This window comes from Elephas maximus, chromosome 5 (assembly GCF_024166365.1).
Source record: "Elephas maximus indicus isolate mEleMax1 chromosome 5, mEleMax1 primary haplotype, whole genome shotgun sequence".
Lineage (NCBI taxonomy): Eukaryota > Metazoa > Chordata > Mammalia > Proboscidea > Elephantidae > Elephas > Elephas maximus.
This window is the reverse complement of record NC_064823.1, coordinates 45,237,936-45,258,963: the sequence shown is the minus strand read 5'-3', so window position 1 is coordinate 45,258,963 and position 21,028 is coordinate 45,237,936. Positions and strand designations below refer to the sequence as shown.

General features: G+C 36.4%; 1 protein-coding gene across 3 annotated transcripts in view; it reads left to right on the top strand.

Annotated features, from left to right (window-relative positions):
- The window catches only part of AIMP1 (aminoacyl tRNA synthetase complex interacting multifunctional protein 1), a 47,793-nt gene extending 30,978 nt beyond the window's left edge, over nucleotides 1–16,815 (top strand). For all 3 annotated transcript variants that reach the window (XM_049885587.1, XM_049885590.1, XM_049885589.1), the window contains 2 exons: nucleotides 8,581–8,749; nucleotides 16,571–16,815. In XM_049885587.1, coding sequence (XP_049741544.1) covers nucleotides 8,581–8,749; nucleotides 16,571–16,737 — 336 coding nt within the window. In that variant the 3' untranslated portion in view covers nucleotides 16,738–16,815. The remainder of the gene's footprint in view (nucleotides 1–8,580; nucleotides 8,750–16,570) is intronic.
- The last annotated feature ends 4,213 nt before the right edge of the window (nucleotides 16,816–21,028 follow it).

Sequence of the window (21,028 nt, the reverse complement as noted above, 5' to 3'; positions counted from 1 at the left end):
GGGTCCCCATAGGCTAGTTACAATGAGGTTTTAAGGAAGAATGGAAAAGAAATAGAGTAGAAAATTAACCATTGGTTGATCTTAACGTGATCGATTGCATCATACCCCTCTTTCTGAGATCAGCTGACGTCAGGTAACTAGGTGGTCTCTGTGGCCTGGCCAGCCCTTTATTCATTTGCACAAACCCTCAGGTGTAGTCTTTAAAAGGTGTAGGTTTAAAAACAATAAGGCACCTCAACTGCTCTGGAAACTCTGAAGTTTTACAGTTCTCTCTCAGGAAGCAAGGGAAATTAAAGTTAAATTCTTTGCAGTGGGTAAATTTTAAATGAATTCATGGTTAACAAATGTTTTGTCACAAAAAGGGTTTATGCAATTTTATGACCACTGTGTCTCCACCATGTCTCCTTTCTTCCTGTTTATCTAATTTGGATAATTTCCATTCTACATGGTCAGTGACTTTCTGAAATTTCCCATGGCTCAGATGAGTCTGTCAATTTGGGCTCAATTTGGGGTTTTTATTAACAGTCTTTCTTCATGCTCATTCTGCTTTATGTTTTTCATTCCTTGTAAACCAACGAAGTGTAATATATATGCACAAAAATGCACAAACTATAGGTGCCATTACACTGAAAATTTTGATCAGAGATTCTATAGCAGAATTCTGATCAAAATGTAGAAAATGAACAGAATTTCAAATCTCCTTATGGAGCCAAAGGGGCTAAATAAACCTCTGAAACTATTGCTCTGAGATAATCTTTAAACCTTTAATCAAAAATATCCTCTGAAATCTTCTTAAAACCAGGCAATACTTGGGGGACAACTTAGTCAATTGGCATAACATTGTTCATGAAGGTAATGTTCCACATCGTAGTTTAGTGAGTAGTGTCGAGGGTCTTAAAAGCTTGCAAGCAGCCATCTAAGATACAACTATTGGCATTGGTCTGTACTCATATGGAGCAAAAGAGAATTGTTTGTTATCTAGTGCTGCCATAACAGAAATACCACAAGTGAATGGCTTTAACAAAGAGAAGTTTTATTTCCTCACAGTAAAGTAGGCTAAAAGTCCAAATTCAAGGCGTCACCTCCGGGGGGGAAGCCTTTCTGTCTCTGTCCGCTTTGGAGGAAGGTCCTTGTCCTCAATCTTTCCCTGGTCAAAGAGCTTTTGCTCCTGGTGCTGCTTTCTTGGTGGTATGAGGTTCCCAACTCTCTGCTTGTTTCCCTTTCATCTCTTGAGAGATAAAAGGTGGTACAGGCCACACCCCAGGGAAGCTCCCTTTACCTTGAATCAGGGAGGTGACCTAAGTAAAGGTGGTATAACAGTCCCACCCTAATCCTTTCAATGGAAAATTACAATCACAAGATGGAGGACAACCACACAATACTGGGAGTCATGGCCCAACCAAGTTGACACATATTTTTGGGAGGACACAATTCAATCCATGACAAGAATAAATCAAAGACTCAAAGAAGAAACTAATCCGTAGGACTAATAGCACACATGAATCACAGCCTCTTCTAACCTGAGACTGAAGAACTGGATGGTGCCTGGCTACCACTACTGACCTTTCTGACCAGGGAAACAATAGAAGGTCCCAGTTAGAAGACAAGAAAAATGTAGAACAAAACTCAAATTCCTGAAAAAGGGCAGACCTACTGGACCAGTAGAGACTAGATGAACCCCTGAGAACTATTACTGTAAGGCAGCATTTGAACATGGAATCAAAGCTATTTTCTGTAGGTCACTTTCCAGCCAGATAATAGATTGGCTTATAAAATAAACACGTTACCCATGAGAAATGTGTTCCCTTCAACAATGAAATATATGAGACTAAACGGTCGACATTTACCCAAAAGCAAAGGTGAGAAGGTAAAGAGGGGAAGGGAAGCTAGATCAATGGGAACAGAACAAAAAGAATGGGCATAACAAAAATGCCGATGCAATATAAAAATTGTAACCAATGGCACCAAACAATTTGTATAAAAATTGTTAAAGGGGAACCTATTTTGCTGTGTAAACTTTCACCTAAAACACAAATCTTATTTAAATACTTTTGCTTAACTAGCAAAAAATGTCTACCTTGAGCATTATGCTCTTTTAGGAACTATCTATATGCAGCAACTCGAAAGATTAGATTGGAACATTAGGGAGTAGTGAGTTAGTGATGGAGGAACAACTCAGAAAAGGAGGGTGAGAATGCTTGTACAACTCAAAGAATGTAATCAGTGTCACTGAGTTATACGTGTAGAAATAGTTGAATTGGTATATGTTTTGCTGTGTATATTCTCAACAACAACCAAATATATTAAAAAATAAAATTACTTCTGCATACATGTCACTTTCCACCAGTTTTTACTTGTTTTTTTCATTTTAATTTTGTATCAAGTGAACATAAGACATGAAACCTAGCGCCATCTTCTGACTCATGAGCCAATATTAATTAGTTGAATTAGATTCAATGCAGTGAATTCTACAAAAAGGAGGAATCAAACCACTAAAAACTATGAAAGATGTGTAAATTAAGAGGATAAAAGGAAGAAAAGATGTATCATTTTTTTCTCTTTTTTAAATGCTTTAGTTTTGTTTTTTGTTTGGGAAACTGTATCTATACATATGTACACATATGTAATATGTATACATATATGGATCCCTAGTGGCACAGTTAAGAGCTCAGACTGCTAAAGGTCAGCACTTGGAATCCACCAGCCACTCCTTGGAAACCCTATGGGACAGTTCTTCTCTGTCCTATAGGGTCGCTATCAGTCAGAATCACCTAGATGGCAATGTTGGGTTTTTTATATGTATATATGCATATATATATTTTATATATACGTGTTTATGTATATATATGTGTGTGTATATATAGAGAGAGAGAGAGATCCCATTACCTGTAGGATAGAATAGAACTTCCCTGTAGGGTTTCTAAGGCTTTAAATCTCTATGGAAGCAGACTGCCACATTTTTCTCCCATGGAATGGCTGGTGGGTTCAAACAACGGACCTTTCAATTAGCAGTCGAGCACGTTAGCCACTGTGCCACCAGGGCTTCTTCAGAAACACATACACACACACATACACACATTTTATATACAGAGTGCGAGAGAAACTATGTACGTATATGTAATATGTATATATGTAAGGAGCACTGGTGGCTCAGTGGTTATAGAGCTCAGCTGCTAACCAAAAGTGCAGCAGTTCAAATCCACCAGTTGTTCCTTGGAAACCCTATGGGGCAGTTCTCCTGTGCCCCATGGGATCACTATGGGTCGGAATTGACTTGACAGGAACAGGTTTGCGTGTGTGTGTGTATACTTTATATATATGTATGTATGTGGCTGTATATGTATATACACTGTAGTTTGTAAATAGTTTAAATATACACACATACACTACAGCTTCTATATATAATTTCTATACTCAAACACATATATATTTTAAACTACATGTATCCCTTTATTTTTGAAAGTTTGCTTTTACGAAAGACCTACATTAGTGTCTGTTTTTGCTTGCTGAAAGAAATCCTAAGAGGATTTTCACTTTTAGGAAAAAAGGTGAAAAGCAAAACTTGCATTTAGCGTTTGTTTTTCAGCAAGTGAGGCACTATACTCAGCTTCTCAGCATTAAGCTGCCACAGCTTTGAACTGTGAGTACGAACACTTTATTTTAGTGTTATTTTATGTTTTATGTGTTATTTGGTATGATTTGGTAGGTTATTTTTTGGGTCTGGGACTGCTGAAAAAATTTTCCCATTTAAATTAATGGTGTTTGCTGCTTCGCTTTATGCCATTTCAGTTTACAAAAGGTTTCACAGGTGTGCTTTACTTTCGGATAGTTGGAGAAACCTGTATTAAGTAGCAACACAAGGTAAAACATCCAGTTTTTAATGAATAATTTAAAAAAAAAACATTAAAATTGCCAATTTGACCTCCATGATCCTCTCTCCTTTTTTTCCTTAAGTACGCATATACTCGAGTTACATACAAATAAAACTTCCCTTTTCTATTAGTGCTCTCTGGATTTATATAGCAGTGATTAAAAAATCAAGGAATACTTAAATTCTATGATGAAAGGATAATGATGATACTACTGATAACTAAGGCTTTTGTTTTTGAAGTACTTTATACCTTAAACTGTGATTTTTTTTTTTTTTTAACGAATGCTATTTCATGTAATACTATAAACAGATCTGTATAAGTAGTAGTATCATTCATAAATGAAATTTAGGATAGTGAAGCTGATTTTTGGCATTAAATTTGTTATATGTTGGCTTTTCTTTCCTTCTCTTTTGTTTATTTAATTGATGTTTCATGAAAGAAGCTGGTAGTGAGAAAGAGGTCAGAGTTTAAAATCCCAGCTTTTCTTCTCTTTAGATGGTATAGCGCTACAAAGGTGATTTTACGGAACAGTATTAGAAGACAAATCATGGCTACAGTTTATATTACTCCCTATTCAAAATTTAATCATTTTCATAGTAGAAAAAGAGCTGGGTATTTAGGATATGCAAAAAGTGGTGATGGCATATTATTTTGACCTTTCATGATAACTGCTTTAAAACCAGATTGATACTCCATGATGTTGTTTTTTTCTTTGTAAGCTTTCAAGAGCCAACCTCAACATAACTTTCTTCCTTACTCTTCCTTTATTTTTGAGTTCTGCATTTACTTTCTTGAAGAATTAAATGGTTTTAGAAAGTATTTTTGTTGTTGTTGTTGTTAGGTGCTGTCGAGTTGGTCCTGACTCATAGCAACTTTCCGTACAACAGACCAAAACACTGCCCGTTCTGCACCATCTTTAAAATCGTTATGCTTGAGCTCATTGTTGCAGCAACTGTGTCAATCCAACCTAGTTGAGTCTTCCTCTTTTCCGCTGACTCTGTACTTTGCCAAGTATGATGTCCTTCTCCAGGGACTGATCCTTCCTGAAAACATGTCCAAAATATACAAGACACAGTCTCTGCATCCTTGCTTCTAAGGAGCATTCTGGTTGTACTGCTTCTAAGACAGATTTGTTCGTTCTTTTGGCAGTCTGTGGTATATTCAGTATTCTTCCCAAACACCACAATTCAAAGGTGTCAACTCAGGTCCTCTTCACTTTCAGCAAGCAAGGTTGTGTCATGTGCATAATGCAGGTTGTTAATGAGTCTTCCAATCAGTATCCCCTTGTTCTATCCGAACAACTGCCTCTTGAGCTGTGTAAAGGTTCCTCATGAGCACAATTAAGTGTTCTGGAATTCCCATTCTTCACAATGTTATCCATAATTTGTTATGATCCATACAGTCTAATGCCTTTGCATAGTCAATAAAATGCAGGTAAACATCCTTCTGGTATTCTCTGCTTTCAGCCAGGATCCATCTGATATCAGCAGTCATATCCCTGGTTCCACATCGTCTTCTAAAATCGGCAGTTGCCTGTCGATATGCTGCTGCAGCTGTTTTTGAATGATCTTCAGTAAAATTTTGCTTGCATTTGATATTAATGATATTGTTTTATAATTTCCACATTTGGTTGGATCACCTTTCCTGGGAATAGGCATAAATACGGATCTCTTCCAGTCAGTTGGCCAGGAAGCTGTCTTCCATATTTCTTGGCATAGTCGAGTGAGTACCTCCAGCGCTGCATCTGTTTGTTGAAACATCTCGATTGATATTCCATCAATTCCTGGAACCTTGTTTTTCGCCAGTGCCTTCAGAGCGGCTTGGACTTCTTCCTTCAGTACCATCCATTCCTGATCATAAAAAGTAAAAAAACATTAAAAAATATATATATATTTTTAATGACAGTGAGAAGAATCAATGACAATAATGGTTTTAGTTTGCCCTTTCTAGATGTCTTTTATATTAGTTTGAATCACCTACCAATTTTTTTCTCCCTCACAGTGTTTTGTAGATACTGCATATTGAAAAGAATTTGGGCATCAACATTAAGAGGACTCTGCCCTTCTGTTTATTGTCAGCTCTGGCTTTGTGAATTTGAACAAATTCGTATATTCATTCATTCTTACTGCATGCAGATACTTAGGGGCACCTGCAGTGTACCAGGCACTATCCTAGACACAGATGTTGTTGTATGCCATCCAGTTGATTCTGACTCATAGTAATCCTATAGGACAGAGTAGAACTAAGTGTCCCTTAGGATTTCCTAGGCTGTATTCTTTACAGAAGCTGATTGCCAGGTCATTTCTCCCAAGGAGTGGCTGGTAGATTCTAACTGCCAGCCTTTCAGTTCCCAATCGAGTGCTTAACTAGCTCCACTAGAGCTCCTTAGACACAGTGGATACAGAAGTGAATTAAAACAAAGCAAAACAAAAAAAAAATCTGCCTTTATGAAGCTTACATTTCTATGGGGGCATCAGAAAATTGTCAGTATATAAGTAAATATATAGTATGTTAAATAGTAATAAGTGCCAAGAGAAAAATAAGCAGGGAAAATCTAAGAGATGTTAAGACCAGGGAGATGTTGCCATTTTACATAAAATGGCCAGCAAAGGCCTCATAGATAAAGTGACATGTAAGTGAAAATCTAAGACAATGAAGAATGCCAGTCATGTGTCTGACTGGGAGCCGAGCATGTCAGGCAGCAGGAACAGCAAGTACAATGGCCCTGAGGCAGATGTATGCCTGGTATGTTCAAGGAACACGGGGAGGCTAATGTGCCTAGAGAAGAATAAAGACAGTCACAGGAGGCAAACTCAGAGATAAGGTGCCAAATGATATAGTCTCTTACAGATCATTGTAAAGACTGACTTTATTCTGGGTGAATGGAAAACTCTTGGATGATTTTTAAGCAAAGGAGTAATATGGTCTGCCTCACATTTCAACAGAATCAGTCTGGCTCCTCTGTTGAAAGATGGAATTGAGATTATCTAATTTTTCCTTACTTACAAAAGAGGTGATGTTGTTGGGTGCTACTGAGGCGATTACACCTCATAGCAACCCCATAGGACAGTAGACCTGCTCCATAGGGTTTTCTTAGCTATAATCTTTAAGGAAGGAGATAACCAGGTCTCTCTCCCATGGAACAGCAGGGTGTGTTGGAACTGCCAGCCTTTTGGATCGCTTGACCGTTGTACTACCAGGGCTCCTTATAAAAGAAAATAGACTTGGTATACGTGTATGCTTTTCTTTTAAACATTCATTTGGCATGGGACCAGGATTCCTTCATAACTCCTTTTGAAGTTAGGTTCCAAAGGAACCCTGGAAGAAAGAACTACTTATCTTGAGCAAGCTCAAATTGAAAAACTCCCTCCTTATTAGGGCTTTACCTTTCAACTCAATGGTACCTGACAACAACAAACAGCAACACCTTTTCTGTTCTCATAAGTTGCCTGAGTCTTCTGTTCCAGAAGCTGTACTACAGAGCCGTAAGAAAAGCTGTTAATACTGGCATCTAACCCATCAAGATAGTACTAATAAAGTATTCTGTACAGTAGGGGCACTCAGCCTCCAAATTTAGTACCAAATTTTGTAGCTTTGTGTATTTTTCTAAGGAAAAGGCCGTTTTAGGATTACATCTAGCTAACCCGGTTGTTTTTCTTACTCATATTTACTGTAAGCTCTTTTTTTAAGTTTTCATATATGTAGCATTTCAAGTTATTTGTATTTGAAGAGGAATATTTTTAAGACCCCTAAAAGGAGGCCTTTTGAATGTCTTAGGCCTTTTTTTTTTTTTTTTAGTCAATTTCCATGTAACATTTATTTATAAAAGCATCTTTTATCTAGAATGTCTTTTTCCCCCCAGCAGTGGTAGTTCTCTGCTGTTACTTTATATTAAAGCTGTTGAAAGAATTTAAAGAACTATATTCCTTATTTTTGCTAGTTGGAGAAAAATAGTCAAGACGTTTCAACCTTTGAAAATTAAAGAAATTTCTATCCACTTTTTATAGTAAATTACTGAAATAGCCCTAAATATAAATCAGTGTGCATAATGTTTGAATTGTTAAATGGTGAATATGCAGTTTCTAAATTAGAAAATGACTCTTGCATAGTATTAGTAAATAACTAGAATTTTTATACTAAATTCATAGGGAAAGTGGTTGTGCATTTATTTTAGTTAGTGTTAACACTTGGCTAAATGCTTTAGATACTTGTTATGATTTAATCCTTCTGACAGCCCTTTAAGTTCAAAATTATTTCCTTCACTTTGTAAGGAAGCCAACTTTATGCATTGCCATTGCCAGGGAATGGCAGCTGAAATTCAAAACCAAGTCACTTTCACTTGGTTATTTTTTTTAATATATTCTCTCAATAAATGCTTAACTCTGAGGCCTGTGGTCTTTTTTTTATTTTATTTTTATTGTGCTTTAGGTCAAAGTTTACAGAGCAAATTAGTTTCCCGTTCAATAGTTTGTACCTAAAATGTTCCTTTACTCTTTCATCCATAATGTATTGTCAGTTTAGAAATTTGTCTAGTTTGTTTTCATGTTTAAGTAAGACTTCAAAACAACAATATATAGAACACAGACATAAATCCACAAAAGAACATTTGAACGTTTGATATTTAACATTAGGTGTACTTTAATGTATGCTAGTTAAGATTATTTTAAATCTCCGTGCATCGTTAATCACCAGTTTATGTTTCACACAGATGCAAAATCGGATGGTGATTTTACTTTGTAACCTGAAACCTGCAAGGATGAGGGGAGTGCTGTCTCAGGCAATGTTGATGTGTGCTAGTTCACCAGAGAAGATTGAAATCTTGGCTCCTCCTAATGGGTCTGTTCCTGGAGACAGAATCACTTTTGATGCTTTCCCTGGTGAGTATTTATTAGCAATTATTTCAAATAGTTTGGAAATCATTGTTATCAAAGCAGTGCTTAATATTTAAGGTTAAAACCAATCCCATATATGAATCACAAGGGTTTACATTAAATCACTATTAATGATTAGTAAGATTGGCTTAAGATGGCACATTTTGAACACATGCATCAAACCACTCTCCTACCCGAGAATGCAGACATGACATGAATAGCTGAGTCTGCCCCAAGTAAGATAATAATGCTAATACCTGCATAGCAGAAAATGGTGACATGTGCAGAGAACAAACCAATTGTACTACAAGATCATTTAAGTTGCAGATTACCTCAGAAGGCAGCACAGAAAGGCACAGAGATGAAAATTCATACATGGGGGAAAGATGCATAATTCTCTATACCCATTTAATAATATACTTGCAAATGGTTTTAGTTGATTTTAGGATATAGAGGAGAAATCTTTGAATTGAAATTCACATTTATTTTAATAATTTAAAAGGAAGTTTCATTTCACGTTTGTATTCTCCGGTAGAAATGCTCCTGAGACACATGAAGCTTCATAATGCGTGAGAAAGCTTCTTTAAATAGGTCTTTGAAGAAGAAAAGAAAGGATGCTTGACAGATGTAGAATAAATATTTCTTTCATAAAAGGGGGAGGACCTCATAAGAACAACAAAAGACTGCATTTGTTTAAAGGATGTTTATTTGACTGGAGTAATGGGAAAGGCAAAAATAAATTGGATTAACAAGTAGAATTAAGTTCAAAAGTCAGAACTGATTTGGAGGCATATTTATAGAAACAGTGGCGTTTTAATGGGAAAGTGAGGCTGATGAGATTATGTAGGCATATTTTTAAAGATTAGTCTGTTGTTCAAGTGGTTTCCGACTCATAGGGACCCTGTAGAACTATAGCATACAGTAGAACCGCCCCATAGGGTTTCCAAGACTGTAATCTTTATGGAAGCAGACTTTGCCACATCTTTCCCACAGAGCAGCTGGTGGGTTTGAACCACTGACCTCTTGGTTAGCAGCTGAGTGCTTAACCACTGTGTCACCAGGGCTCCTTCCGTAAAGATTGCAGCCTGGAAACCCTATGGAGCCATTCTACTCTGTCCTTTAGAGTCACTATGAGTCAGAATCAACTGGACAGCAATGGGTTTGGTTTCTGGTATATTGACTGTATTTAATAGAATATTAGAATATGAAAAATTTTAACATTGGTGTAATAAGATAGAAAATATATATGAGAGCATGGGTTGATTCCTTGAAACTCATCTATCCCTCTTAATCAAAAGTAGACTAATCTAAAACATGGGTTTTTTTTCCCAAGTGTCCATGACTTTGAATGCATGTATATATGTTGAGCCCTCAGTAGCTTGTCAACCATAATGGTATGTGCTTTAAGAACCTTTTTTGATAAAATTGAGTTTTGGGAAAATCCCAGTCTGAATTATTTCTCAAAGAAACCTGATGCATGGCTTTAGGTGCTGGGATCATTCGTTGTTGTTGTGTGCCGACAAGTTGATTCTGACTCATAGCTATCCGGTAGGACAGAGTAGAACTGCCCCATAAGGTTTCCCAGGCTGTAGTCTTTACAGGAGCAGATCGCCTGGTCTTTTCTCCCATGGAATGGCTGTTGGGTTCAATCCACTGATCTTTTGGTTAGCAGCTGAGTACTTAACCATTGGCCTTGAAAAGGCTTTTGCACTTAACAGCTATTTTCACCAACTGCAAAGCCAAAAACTTGCATAGAGCTTAGAAGGTACCAGATATTTTTATGACAGTGCATAAAATCCTCCCCCCCCCCACATTAAGTTTTAAATGTGTGAACCTATAAATTTTACTGTTTAAATATGATGACTGTTCCCTAAAGCACCAAGCAAAAATAGTTTGAAAACAATGTTACAGCTAGGAAACAAAGGCAATGACAGTTTTTTTTTATGAGAATGTGCTATTCATTGTCTAATAATAAATGAAAATTTGCATTCAAATTTTTTAACTTCCAAGATCACATTTATTCCTACTGATATTGACATTTTTAATAATGAAAATTAAGAGCTAATCACAAAGGGTATATAATATGCAAGAGTGTTTAACTTTTGGGTCCATTTATTCCTTTAAAAAAAAAATTTGTATTTGATTGATGATCCTTCTGTTTCCTTAAAACCTGTTTCAGCCAGGTTTCTTTCCCCCACCATTTCACCTAAACTGGTCAAGATCACCAGTAACCTCCCTGTAGCTAAATCCATGGCTAGTTCTCAGTCCTCTTTTTAGATAACTTGGCTTCTGGTATCACACCCCCCTTAGGATTCTTCTAATTCATTGGCTGCCCTTCTCATCTCCTTTAATGATTCTTCTTCATCTTCATGACCTCTTAACATTGAAGTGCCTATGGCTTTAGTTCTCGGCCTCCTCTCTTTTTCTTTTCATGTTCATTCCTTAGGTGATTTTATCTAGTCATTTATTCAGCTGCCTACAGAATTTCTCTGCTGACATGTCCCGGTATTCCCCTTAGAATTCCTTTTCTTTAGAGTGTTTCCAATTCCATTGATGGCAGCTCTAGTCTCCCAGGTACTTAGGACAAAACTTTTGAAATCGTGCTTGTTACGTTGGCTCCAACTCATAGTGAGCTTATGTCTAACAGAATGAAATGTTACCTGGTCCTGTGCCATTTTTATGACCACTGCTGTGTTTGAGTCCATCGCTTTGGCTATTGTGTCAATCCATCTCATTGAGAATTTCCCTCCTTTTCACTGACCCTCTACTTCACCAATCATGATGTCTTTTTCTAGAGATTGGTCTTTCCTGACGACATGTCCAAAGTAAGTGAAGGAAGTCTTGCCATCCTCTCCTCTAAAAAAAAAATTCTGGTTATATTTATTCTAAAATGGATTTGTTCATTCTTCTGGCAATCCACAGTATATTCAATATTCTTCGCCAACACCACAGTTCACATGCATCAATTCTTCGTCTGTCTTCCGTTTTCATTGTCCAACTTTTCACATGCATATGAGTCATGCTTAACTACTTTTTATTTTTCTCGTACCTATATCTTCTCCTTCTGAAAACATTATTTGTTCTACCTTCTGAACATATCTGAAATCGTTCTTACCATCTCTACCACTACCACCCTGGTTTTGACACTAATATCTTTGAACTGGTAATTGCAAAAGCCTCCTAACTGATCTCCTTGCTTTTGGCCTTTCCCGCTTCAATCTATTATACTCCAGCAGCCAGAGTAATGCTTTTAAAATATAGGTCAGATTATATTACTCATGTGCTCAAAACTATTCAAAAGCTTTGCATTTCATGCAGAGCCTTTACAATGGCGTACAAGCCTACAGGATCTGGCCTCCCGTCATCTCACTAAGCTTTTGTCCTCCAACTCTATTCCTTGCTCACTGCAACTGAGCTGCTGCTGACTTTTCCCCCAGATGGCTATCTGGCTTACTCCCTAAGTCTATTCAGATCTTTTAAATGTCATCTTCTTTGGTTTGTTTTCCTCCAAAGCACTTATCACCGTATAATAGAATATATGTTATATATTGTCTTCCCACACTGAAATGTAGCCAGAGATTTTTCTTCTTTTTTGTATTCACTACCGTATTCCTAGGTCCTAAAATAATGCCTGGCTTATTAGTGTAGGGGCTCAATAAATGGTCGGTGAATAAATAGAAACTTACTAATAAAATACTAAGGAAAACAAAGAAATTGTTATATTTGAGAATGTTGTTGTGTGCCATTGAGTGGTTAAGTGCTCAGCTACTAACCAAAAGGTCAGTAGTTCAAACCCACCAGCCGCTCCATGGGAGAAAATACCTGGCAGTCTGTGCCCATAAAGAAAGCTTTCAGCCTAGGAAACCCTATGGGACAGATCTACTCAGTCACATTAGGTCACTGTGATTTGAGACTAGACCTGAGTATTTTCCTTCATTATTACCAAGATTGTTCCTGCCAAACCACCAAACCACTTTTGTCTATTGAATAGCTTTGTAAAATTAATTGACCTCTTATCTGCAAAGTTGTCAGCTGTAGTACAAAAACTAAAATGTAACAGCTGTTACAGTTCAAGGACTAGTTACTCAAACATAAAATAACTGAGTCAGTGCTGGGCTTATTACAGCCATACCAGATGTGACAGGGAAGTTGGTGATCAACGAGCATTTTATGCAAAAGGAAGGCCTAATTAAAATGAAGTTTCTGGTTCTTCATTTAGACTGGTGAATACCTAGCACTCAGGAGTTGATATTTATTGCTTTTTGTAGGTTTTAAATGCTGAAAAAGCGATCACACCTTTTTACAGTTTTTCTCTGGACTTTGTTCTCTCTGAACTATTTCATACTCCCTTTGTGTTTTTTATTTAGAATGTGTTAGCCTAAAAATAATCTTGGAGTGATTAGTTCTCTTACAATATGGTTAACTATTTCCAAATGGTGAGTATTGGCACATGTTTAGTAATTTCAGAGGCTCTGCAGTTTCTAGTTTTAGAAACTTTTGTTGTTATCAGCACTTACCCCTTTGGATAGCCATGTCAAAAAAAAATTCAGGAAAAGAAAAAGGGTACGACAGGAATGTTGACAACTGCTCTGGAAAATATAGTTCATAAAAAAGATTCTTCAAAATATTAGATATGTTCTTCATAGGAGGTGATTTAAAGTCTCATCTCAAACTAACTTTTATACCATACCAAAAGGTATATTGTTGAGAAAGATTTTGAGTAAACAAAAATGTTATTGCTGCATCTGAGCCCTTTTTGACTCTGTGATTTACGTACAATGCTCATAATGTGACAGACTTTAATTTTAATCTCAAAATTTTGTTTGTCTAAAAATCTTCCAAAGTAGTGGTAACTCATCTGTTTTCAAGATAATTTTAATTCTTTGCAAAGTAACCTTTTTCCACATAAAAAACCAAATCCAGTGTCATCGAGTCGATTCCGACTCATAGCGACCCTATAGAACAGAGTAGAACTGCCCCACAGAGTTTCCAAGGAGTGCCTGGCGGATTTGAACTGCCAACCCTTTGGTTAATAGCCGTAGCACTTAACCACTACGCCACCAGAGTTTCCTCTTTTTCCATATAGTTATTGTAATTTACAGAATTGGGAATAGTATCTCTTTAACTTAAAGTAATGAAAGTGCCGGTCTTCCTGGCATTAGTATTAATAATAAACATGTGTCCAAGCACTTTCATGATCCTTGTCTCATTTAATGATTCACAGGGTTCGCTGGTGTGCTAATAGTAACGGTAAAGCTTTGGAGGTTATTCTTTTTTGTTTCTAGTATAATTTTAGTTCAAAGCTTTGCTTTTTGAAAATTATTACAGTCTTATGAAGAAAGTTTAAAATCATTTCAGACCCCGGTTCCACAAGTGCTGGGCGACCTGGGAACATTTCTGAGCCTCAGCTTTTTGATCTATCAAAAGGGTACCTGTCCCATATCGGTTTTATGAGGTTTAACTTTGAAACACTTAACAAACTGCCTGATATTTAAGTTCTTAGCTATAACCTTTGTTGCCTCAATTTTCTTATCTGTAAATTGAGGGTAATTAATAGTATTTATATGGGGTATTTTTTGGTTTTTTTTTATATGGGGTATTGAAGGGATTAAATGAGTAAATATATGTAAAGCACTTACTGCAGTGACCAGCATATACTAACAATATCTTCTGTTGTTATGAATATTATTTCCTACACTAGGCAATATCTTCCCCAATGTGAGAAACTTGATTTTGTGCTGTACTACAACCTTTTCGTACTTGTAGCTTATGTCAACACTCAGCAGGGATTTACCCACACAATCTGTGCTCTTAATAAAAAACATTTATAAGAATCTGGGAACCCTTGCTTCTTGAACTAATTCATTGTCAGTATGGTCCTTATTAGACATGGAAAGGAGAAAAGATGGGACGGGGTGGGGTGGGGGGCAGGGCACAAATCAGGCCTTCCTGAACAGTATCTTTGACTCTAGCTTTCCAGCATTCTGGAAGACTCATTTGCCTGTGTGATCTGTAGACAGAAAGTAGGATTATGCTTAGAGACCAGGGAACGTTTAGAAATAAAAAGTAAAAATCTTGTTGTAAATCCAAATGACTCTACATTACGCTTTATTTATTAGTGATTCTGTTTCTCTTTTGTTTATTAATTAGAGTTTTTCTATTGTCCTCCCAAATACTTCTAAGAGGATAAAATTAATACTTGTCTTTTATACTAGTCAGTCTTTGGGTTTTGGTTTCATTCCATGCTTTTATACTTATAGATATACCATTCAATTAACTATCCTCTCATTTTTGAAAACCTGCATATTATAGGGCAGTTTTGTTTGTTTTTGCCAGTTCCGTGGTCTCTGAAGAGCTAATAAGAAAAAAAACCGCCACGGCCAACCATTGCACCCAGTGTTGTTATTCCCATATATGTATGTTGTTGTTGTTAGGTGCTGTCAGATTGCTTCCAACTCAGAGCAACCCTGTGTATAACTGAGCGAAATGTTACTATGTCCTATATATGTATGAGTGGAGAATAAACACCATTTTAAATAAAAAGATATAAGCAGAATATAGAACATAAGTAGCTCTGATAATGTTTAAAAGTTTTAAGTATTTCTAAGAGATTTCAACTTGGGAGTCATTGAAAAAAAAGACAAAAGACCTAGATGGTTTATGGTTGTATAATTGCTGAATTATATTTTAGTAATATTCTTTTGATTACCTCCAGGAAAATGATTTCCCATTTAAAGTCTGACTCTTAAGAGATACATTATTTTTCTTCATTGTTCCTTGAATTGAGTCTTCATCCCAAATGTTGTTGAACATCCCCAGCTATTAACTTTGTTTTATATTTAACTTTATTATCTACTTCCCTGTTATTGAGCAGAGAGATTGTTTGGTATTATTAGCCTTTTGGTGTAGACCAGGTATATTCTACTGCTTATTTGTCTTCTATAACATATACAGTGTGCAGTACTATAGATTGAGAGGTCAGGAGTATTACCACATGGAAGAGGGTTATTTGGTTCTTTTCTAAAGCATAATTTCTTGGGAGGCAAGGTGTTACAGTTGTAGAACATGGGCTTTGGTGTCAAATTCAAGCTCTGCTTGTGAGCAGCTTTGACCTTGAGTAATTTACTTGTCTTCTCTGAGCCCCAGTTTATTCTTTATATTTAAAATTAGTATCAAGATTGTTGCATGATTTGTATGCAACAACATACATTCTCATTGTTTGGCAAATGCTAGTCCTAGTCTCCTTGCCACTCTTGCTGTCTCTTTCCCTCTTAAGAACAAGTGGCCATGGAATGAAACCAAAGTAGTTATTGTATTTAACTAGGTAACACCAGCATTTAAGCCATTTTCCAGTATTAATAAGAAATCTTTAAGCACTAGAGCAATCTAGTCATTCGTTTTGCATAGTGAATCATAGAATAAAGCATAGGCTGCTTCTGCCAGGTGTAAAAATATAGCACATCAAAATGTACTTATTTTTTTACTTCACAATTCTTTCAAATGTGATAAAATGAGTACCTTATTTTTTTTTCTTAATAATTTGGGGAATTAATTTTTGAGCTGTGTTACCTGCAAAAGTATGTATTAGAAGGTTAAAAAGTTAATGTTTTTAACATTCTTAAGGAAATGGCAGTAACTATTTCATTTTATTTTACTATTCAAGAATATAAACTGCCGACACCATAAAAATAAAGTAAATGTTAAAATTTTTATCAGGTCTAATGTTTGGGATTGCTACCAAGATAATCCATTAAAAACCTCTGTGGAGAATTTTTAAAGTATTTTTGAATATTAGCAATGTAATTTTTTTTTTCTTTCCTCCAACAGGAGAGCCTGACAAGGAGCTGAATCCTAAGAAGAAGATTTGGGAGCAAATCCAGCCTGATCTTTACACTAATGCTGAGTGTGTGGCTACATACAAAGGAGCCCCCTTTGAGGTGAAAGGGAAGGGAGTGTGCAGGGCTCAAACTATGAGCAACAGTGGAATCAGATAAAATAAAATGATTCAGTTACTGAATTTCATTGGAGAAAATTTTAATAACAATTAAAAAGAATATATTTGTCACATATAACTCAAAATATGACTGACTCATTTCTGTGTTATTTCTCTTCTAGGCTTGGGTATTATATATCTTTTACCTCTTATATATTGTTTTAAATTGAATGAGAAAACATACCTTTATATATACATATATATATATATATATATATTTAATCATTTATAATATAGTGAGGAAGTGGCCTATGTTTTCTGATAATTTATTTTTGGAGGAGATGTTATGTTGGTTAGTAGGTTCTTTTTTCTTTATATAACTTGAACTAGGTTAACATTTAGTCCCTTATTTGTGAGCATATGACACATGAAATTTCAAGCCCTTGGAATTTTAGTATATTATATACCTATATTACAGATGTCCTCTGCTCTTCAAAAATGACAAGTTGGAATTTTGGCAGACTTTTTAATTAGTCATATTTTAATAATGTTCAAAATAATCAAGTATTTGTTCTAGAGAGCCAAATATCATAAAAGCTAGGAAACATGGCATTTTAACATTTTTTGCTATTGCTGCCAAAGTACCTTAGCCTTGACTTATAATACTTATGGCAAATTTTTCGTAAAAATGAAATTTTCAACTGTGTGTTGAGCATTTTCCTTCCATTTAGCAAAATATTTAGTAGCTAAATTTTAACTAACTCAGAAGAATAAACACATTCCAATACATTGTTCATAAAAGCAGTCTATTTTTAAAAATTCTAATTTCCTTATAAAGATTTTCGGGTACTTTGTCTGCTAACCAAAAGACTGGCAGTTCAAATCCACCAGCCACTCCTTGGAAACCTTATGGGGCAGTTCTGCTCTGTCCTGTAGGATCGCTATGGGTTGGAATTGACTCTATAGCCACAGGTTTGGTTTGGAGCCCTGATGGAGCAGTGGTTAAGAGCTCTGACTGCTAACCAAAAGGTCTGCAGTTCAAATCCACCAGCAGCTGCTTGAAAACTCTATGGGACAGTTCTACTCTGTTCTTCAGGGTTGCTATGAGTTGGAACCAACTCGACAGCACCTAACAACAACAGCAATAAAAGCTTGCAGGCTAACTGAAAGGTTGGTGGTTCAAACCCAGCAGCCACTCAATAGACGAAAGATGTAGCAGTTTGCTTCCATAAAGATTTACAGCTTTTGAAACCCAGTGGGGCAGTTCTACCCCGCCCTATAGGGTCACTATGAGTCGGAATTCGACTCTGCGACAATAAATTAATAAAAGATTATTTATAGTTTACTACCTTTTTTTTTTAGAAGGGCATTTAAGGTTGACATATTTTGCTTCTTTGTATTCCCTCATACTGTCAATATATTAAAAGAAATTACAACCCAAAACATTTACATTTATATTAAGGTGTCAAACACCTGTTCTCATTCATCTTACAGATATTGTAGAAACCGTGAAAATAAATCTAGGGATTATGAGCATCGATGACCAGCCTAGAGCCGATGAGAGGTGATTTGGGCTACAAAGAGAGAAATCCATCCAGAGGCAAGGGTATAGATTTTTTTTTTTTTTAAGCAAAAGCCATTCTAGCACTTGTAGTTGTCTAGAGATCCAATCAGAAGACTTAAAAAAAAAAAAAAAAAAACCTGTAAATAATCCTGCATGCAGATTTTTAAAAGGTATAATCAGACAAGGTAACATTGTAGAAGTTTTATCTTCTTCCTGAAAAAGATGAATACTAACAGAGCATCATTAGTATCTGTTGATAACTGAACATGAAATCAATTTCAAAAGTTATTTTGTATTCAAGATATGGTAAGCTGTTGGGGAATAAAGATTTTCTGTCAGGATCCATGCCTCACACCATACACAAAAACAAATTCAAAATGGATTAAAGACCTAATCGTGAAAATTAAAACCATAAAATTCTTAGAAGAAAATGCAGGGCAATGCTGTTAGGCCTAGCTTTTAACAATGGATTATCAAATACAACAAAAGCTTAGACAGCAAAACACAAATGGGGCCTCATAAAAATTAAAAAAAATTGTTTTTCAAAAGACTTTACCAGAAAAAGTTAAAAGACAAGTTACCAACTGGGAGAATATCTTCAGAAACAACATATCCAATAAGAACCTCATAACCAAAATATATGTAAAACTTCAACAACTGAACAACAAAAAGACAACCCAATCATAAAATAGGTAAAGTACTTGAATAGACATTTCACCAAAGAGGAAATTCAGATGGCCACCAAACACATGAAAGATGTTCAACATCCTTAGCCATTAAATGCGAATCAAAACCACAATGTGATACCGTTTCATTCCCACTAGGATGGCTAAAATTAAAAAATAACAAATGTTGGTGAGGATATGGGAAAGTTGGATTTTTTTTATCCATTGCTGGTGGGAATGCAAAATGGCACAGCCATTGTGGAAAACAGCATGGCAGTTCCTCAAAAAACTAACATTAGGACTAACAACCATATGACCCAGCAATTCCACTGCTAGGACATACCAAAAAGACTTGAAAGCAGAGACTCAGACACTAGTACACCAATGTTCATTGCGGCACTATTCATGGTAGTCAAAAAGTGGAACTAATCTAAATGCATGTACATACATACAGTGGAATACTAATCTGCAGAAGTCTTGATACATGCTACAATGTGGATGGAGCTTGAAGACATGCTGACTGAAAAGTCAGTCACAAAAGGGACAAATATTGTATGACCACTCATATAAAAAGACAAGAAAAGGCGATTGTGTACAGACCAAAGTTTCTTAGTGGTTACCAGGGGTGCAAGAAGGGGGTAAAGAGGATTTAATGGTGATGGAAAAATCTCATTGATTAAGGGTGCAGTTGCACAGTCATTGTAATTGCTGTCAATAAGTTGTACACCTGTAAAAAAGTTGAATTGGCAAAAGTTGTGTGATAATTTTATTTCCAACGATGATTTTAAGGAAAACCTGCTGAGGCTGCTTATGTACAACCAAAAACCTCACTGGGGTTTGGTTCCTTGATCTGAAAGTTTAGGGTCATGATTTCATGGGACATTCCAGTTAATTGGCCTAATAAAATGTTTAGTGCTACTTCACCTCCTAGTTCATTAGTCAGAATCAACTCAATGGCAATGGATTTGGTTTTTTGGTTTTAGCTTGTTGCATAGTGCCTGGGGTCTTAAAAGCTTGCAAGCAATCATCCATGTCACAACAGTTGGTCTCTATTTGCCTGGAGCAGCAGAGCAAGAAGGAGAGTAAGGAATGGGAGAAGGATGTGGAATGTGTGTCTGATTGCCTCTGTGAAAAACTGCCTCCTTTGCCATGAGACCAGAACTGGATGGTGCCTGGCTACCATTACTGAATATTTTGACCAGGGACAGGGTCACACCTTCCACCTAGGCACTCAGGAGCAGTCATCTGCCCCCTACCTTGCTCAGCACATAACCCCCCCACTGCAGCCAGACAATGTGCCTGCTCCAATCACTCCTATGTAGCCCTGGCCGGCTAGGACTATAGGTGAGAACCTGTTCCATACACTTGATGACCAATGACCTGAACACATAAGCTGAATCCACACAAGAAAACAAATGGACTCCTGGGCTCGCATACCTAATAGCAGCTCTGACAGCAGGGTGTGAGAGCTTCAAAGATGCCAATAATCAAAATAGCTCACACACCTAGCCTATTTGGGCATATCAAAACAAAACAAGAAGCTAGGACACAGTAAGTAAACATACAATAAATAAATATATTAACTTATTGATGGCTCAGAGGCAGCAGTCAATATCAAATCACATAAAGAGGCAGACCATGATGGCTCCAGCAAGCAATCAAAACAAAGAACCAGGGAACTTCCCAGAGGAAGAGAAGACCCTGGAATTAGCAGAGGTAGAATTGAAAAGATTAATTTACACAGCTCTTCAAGAGATCAGGAGGATCAGGCAAAACACAGACCAAGCCAAGTAACACAAAGACAAGCAATAGAGGAATTTAGGAAAGCTATACAAGAGAAAAATTACAAATTTAACAGGGTGCTAGAATCCATAGATAGACAGCAAGTAGTAATCCAAAAGATTAACAATAAAATTTCAGAATTAGATAATAGAAACTCATGGGAGCAGAATTGAGGTAATGACAATCAGAATTAGTGAGACTGAAAATAAAGCACTTGACACCAATTTATTTGAGGAAAAATCAGATAAAGAATTTTAAAAAATGAAGAAACCCTTAGAATTATGTGGAACTCTACCAAGAGGAATAACCTGTGAGTGATTGGAGTACCATAACAGTGGTGA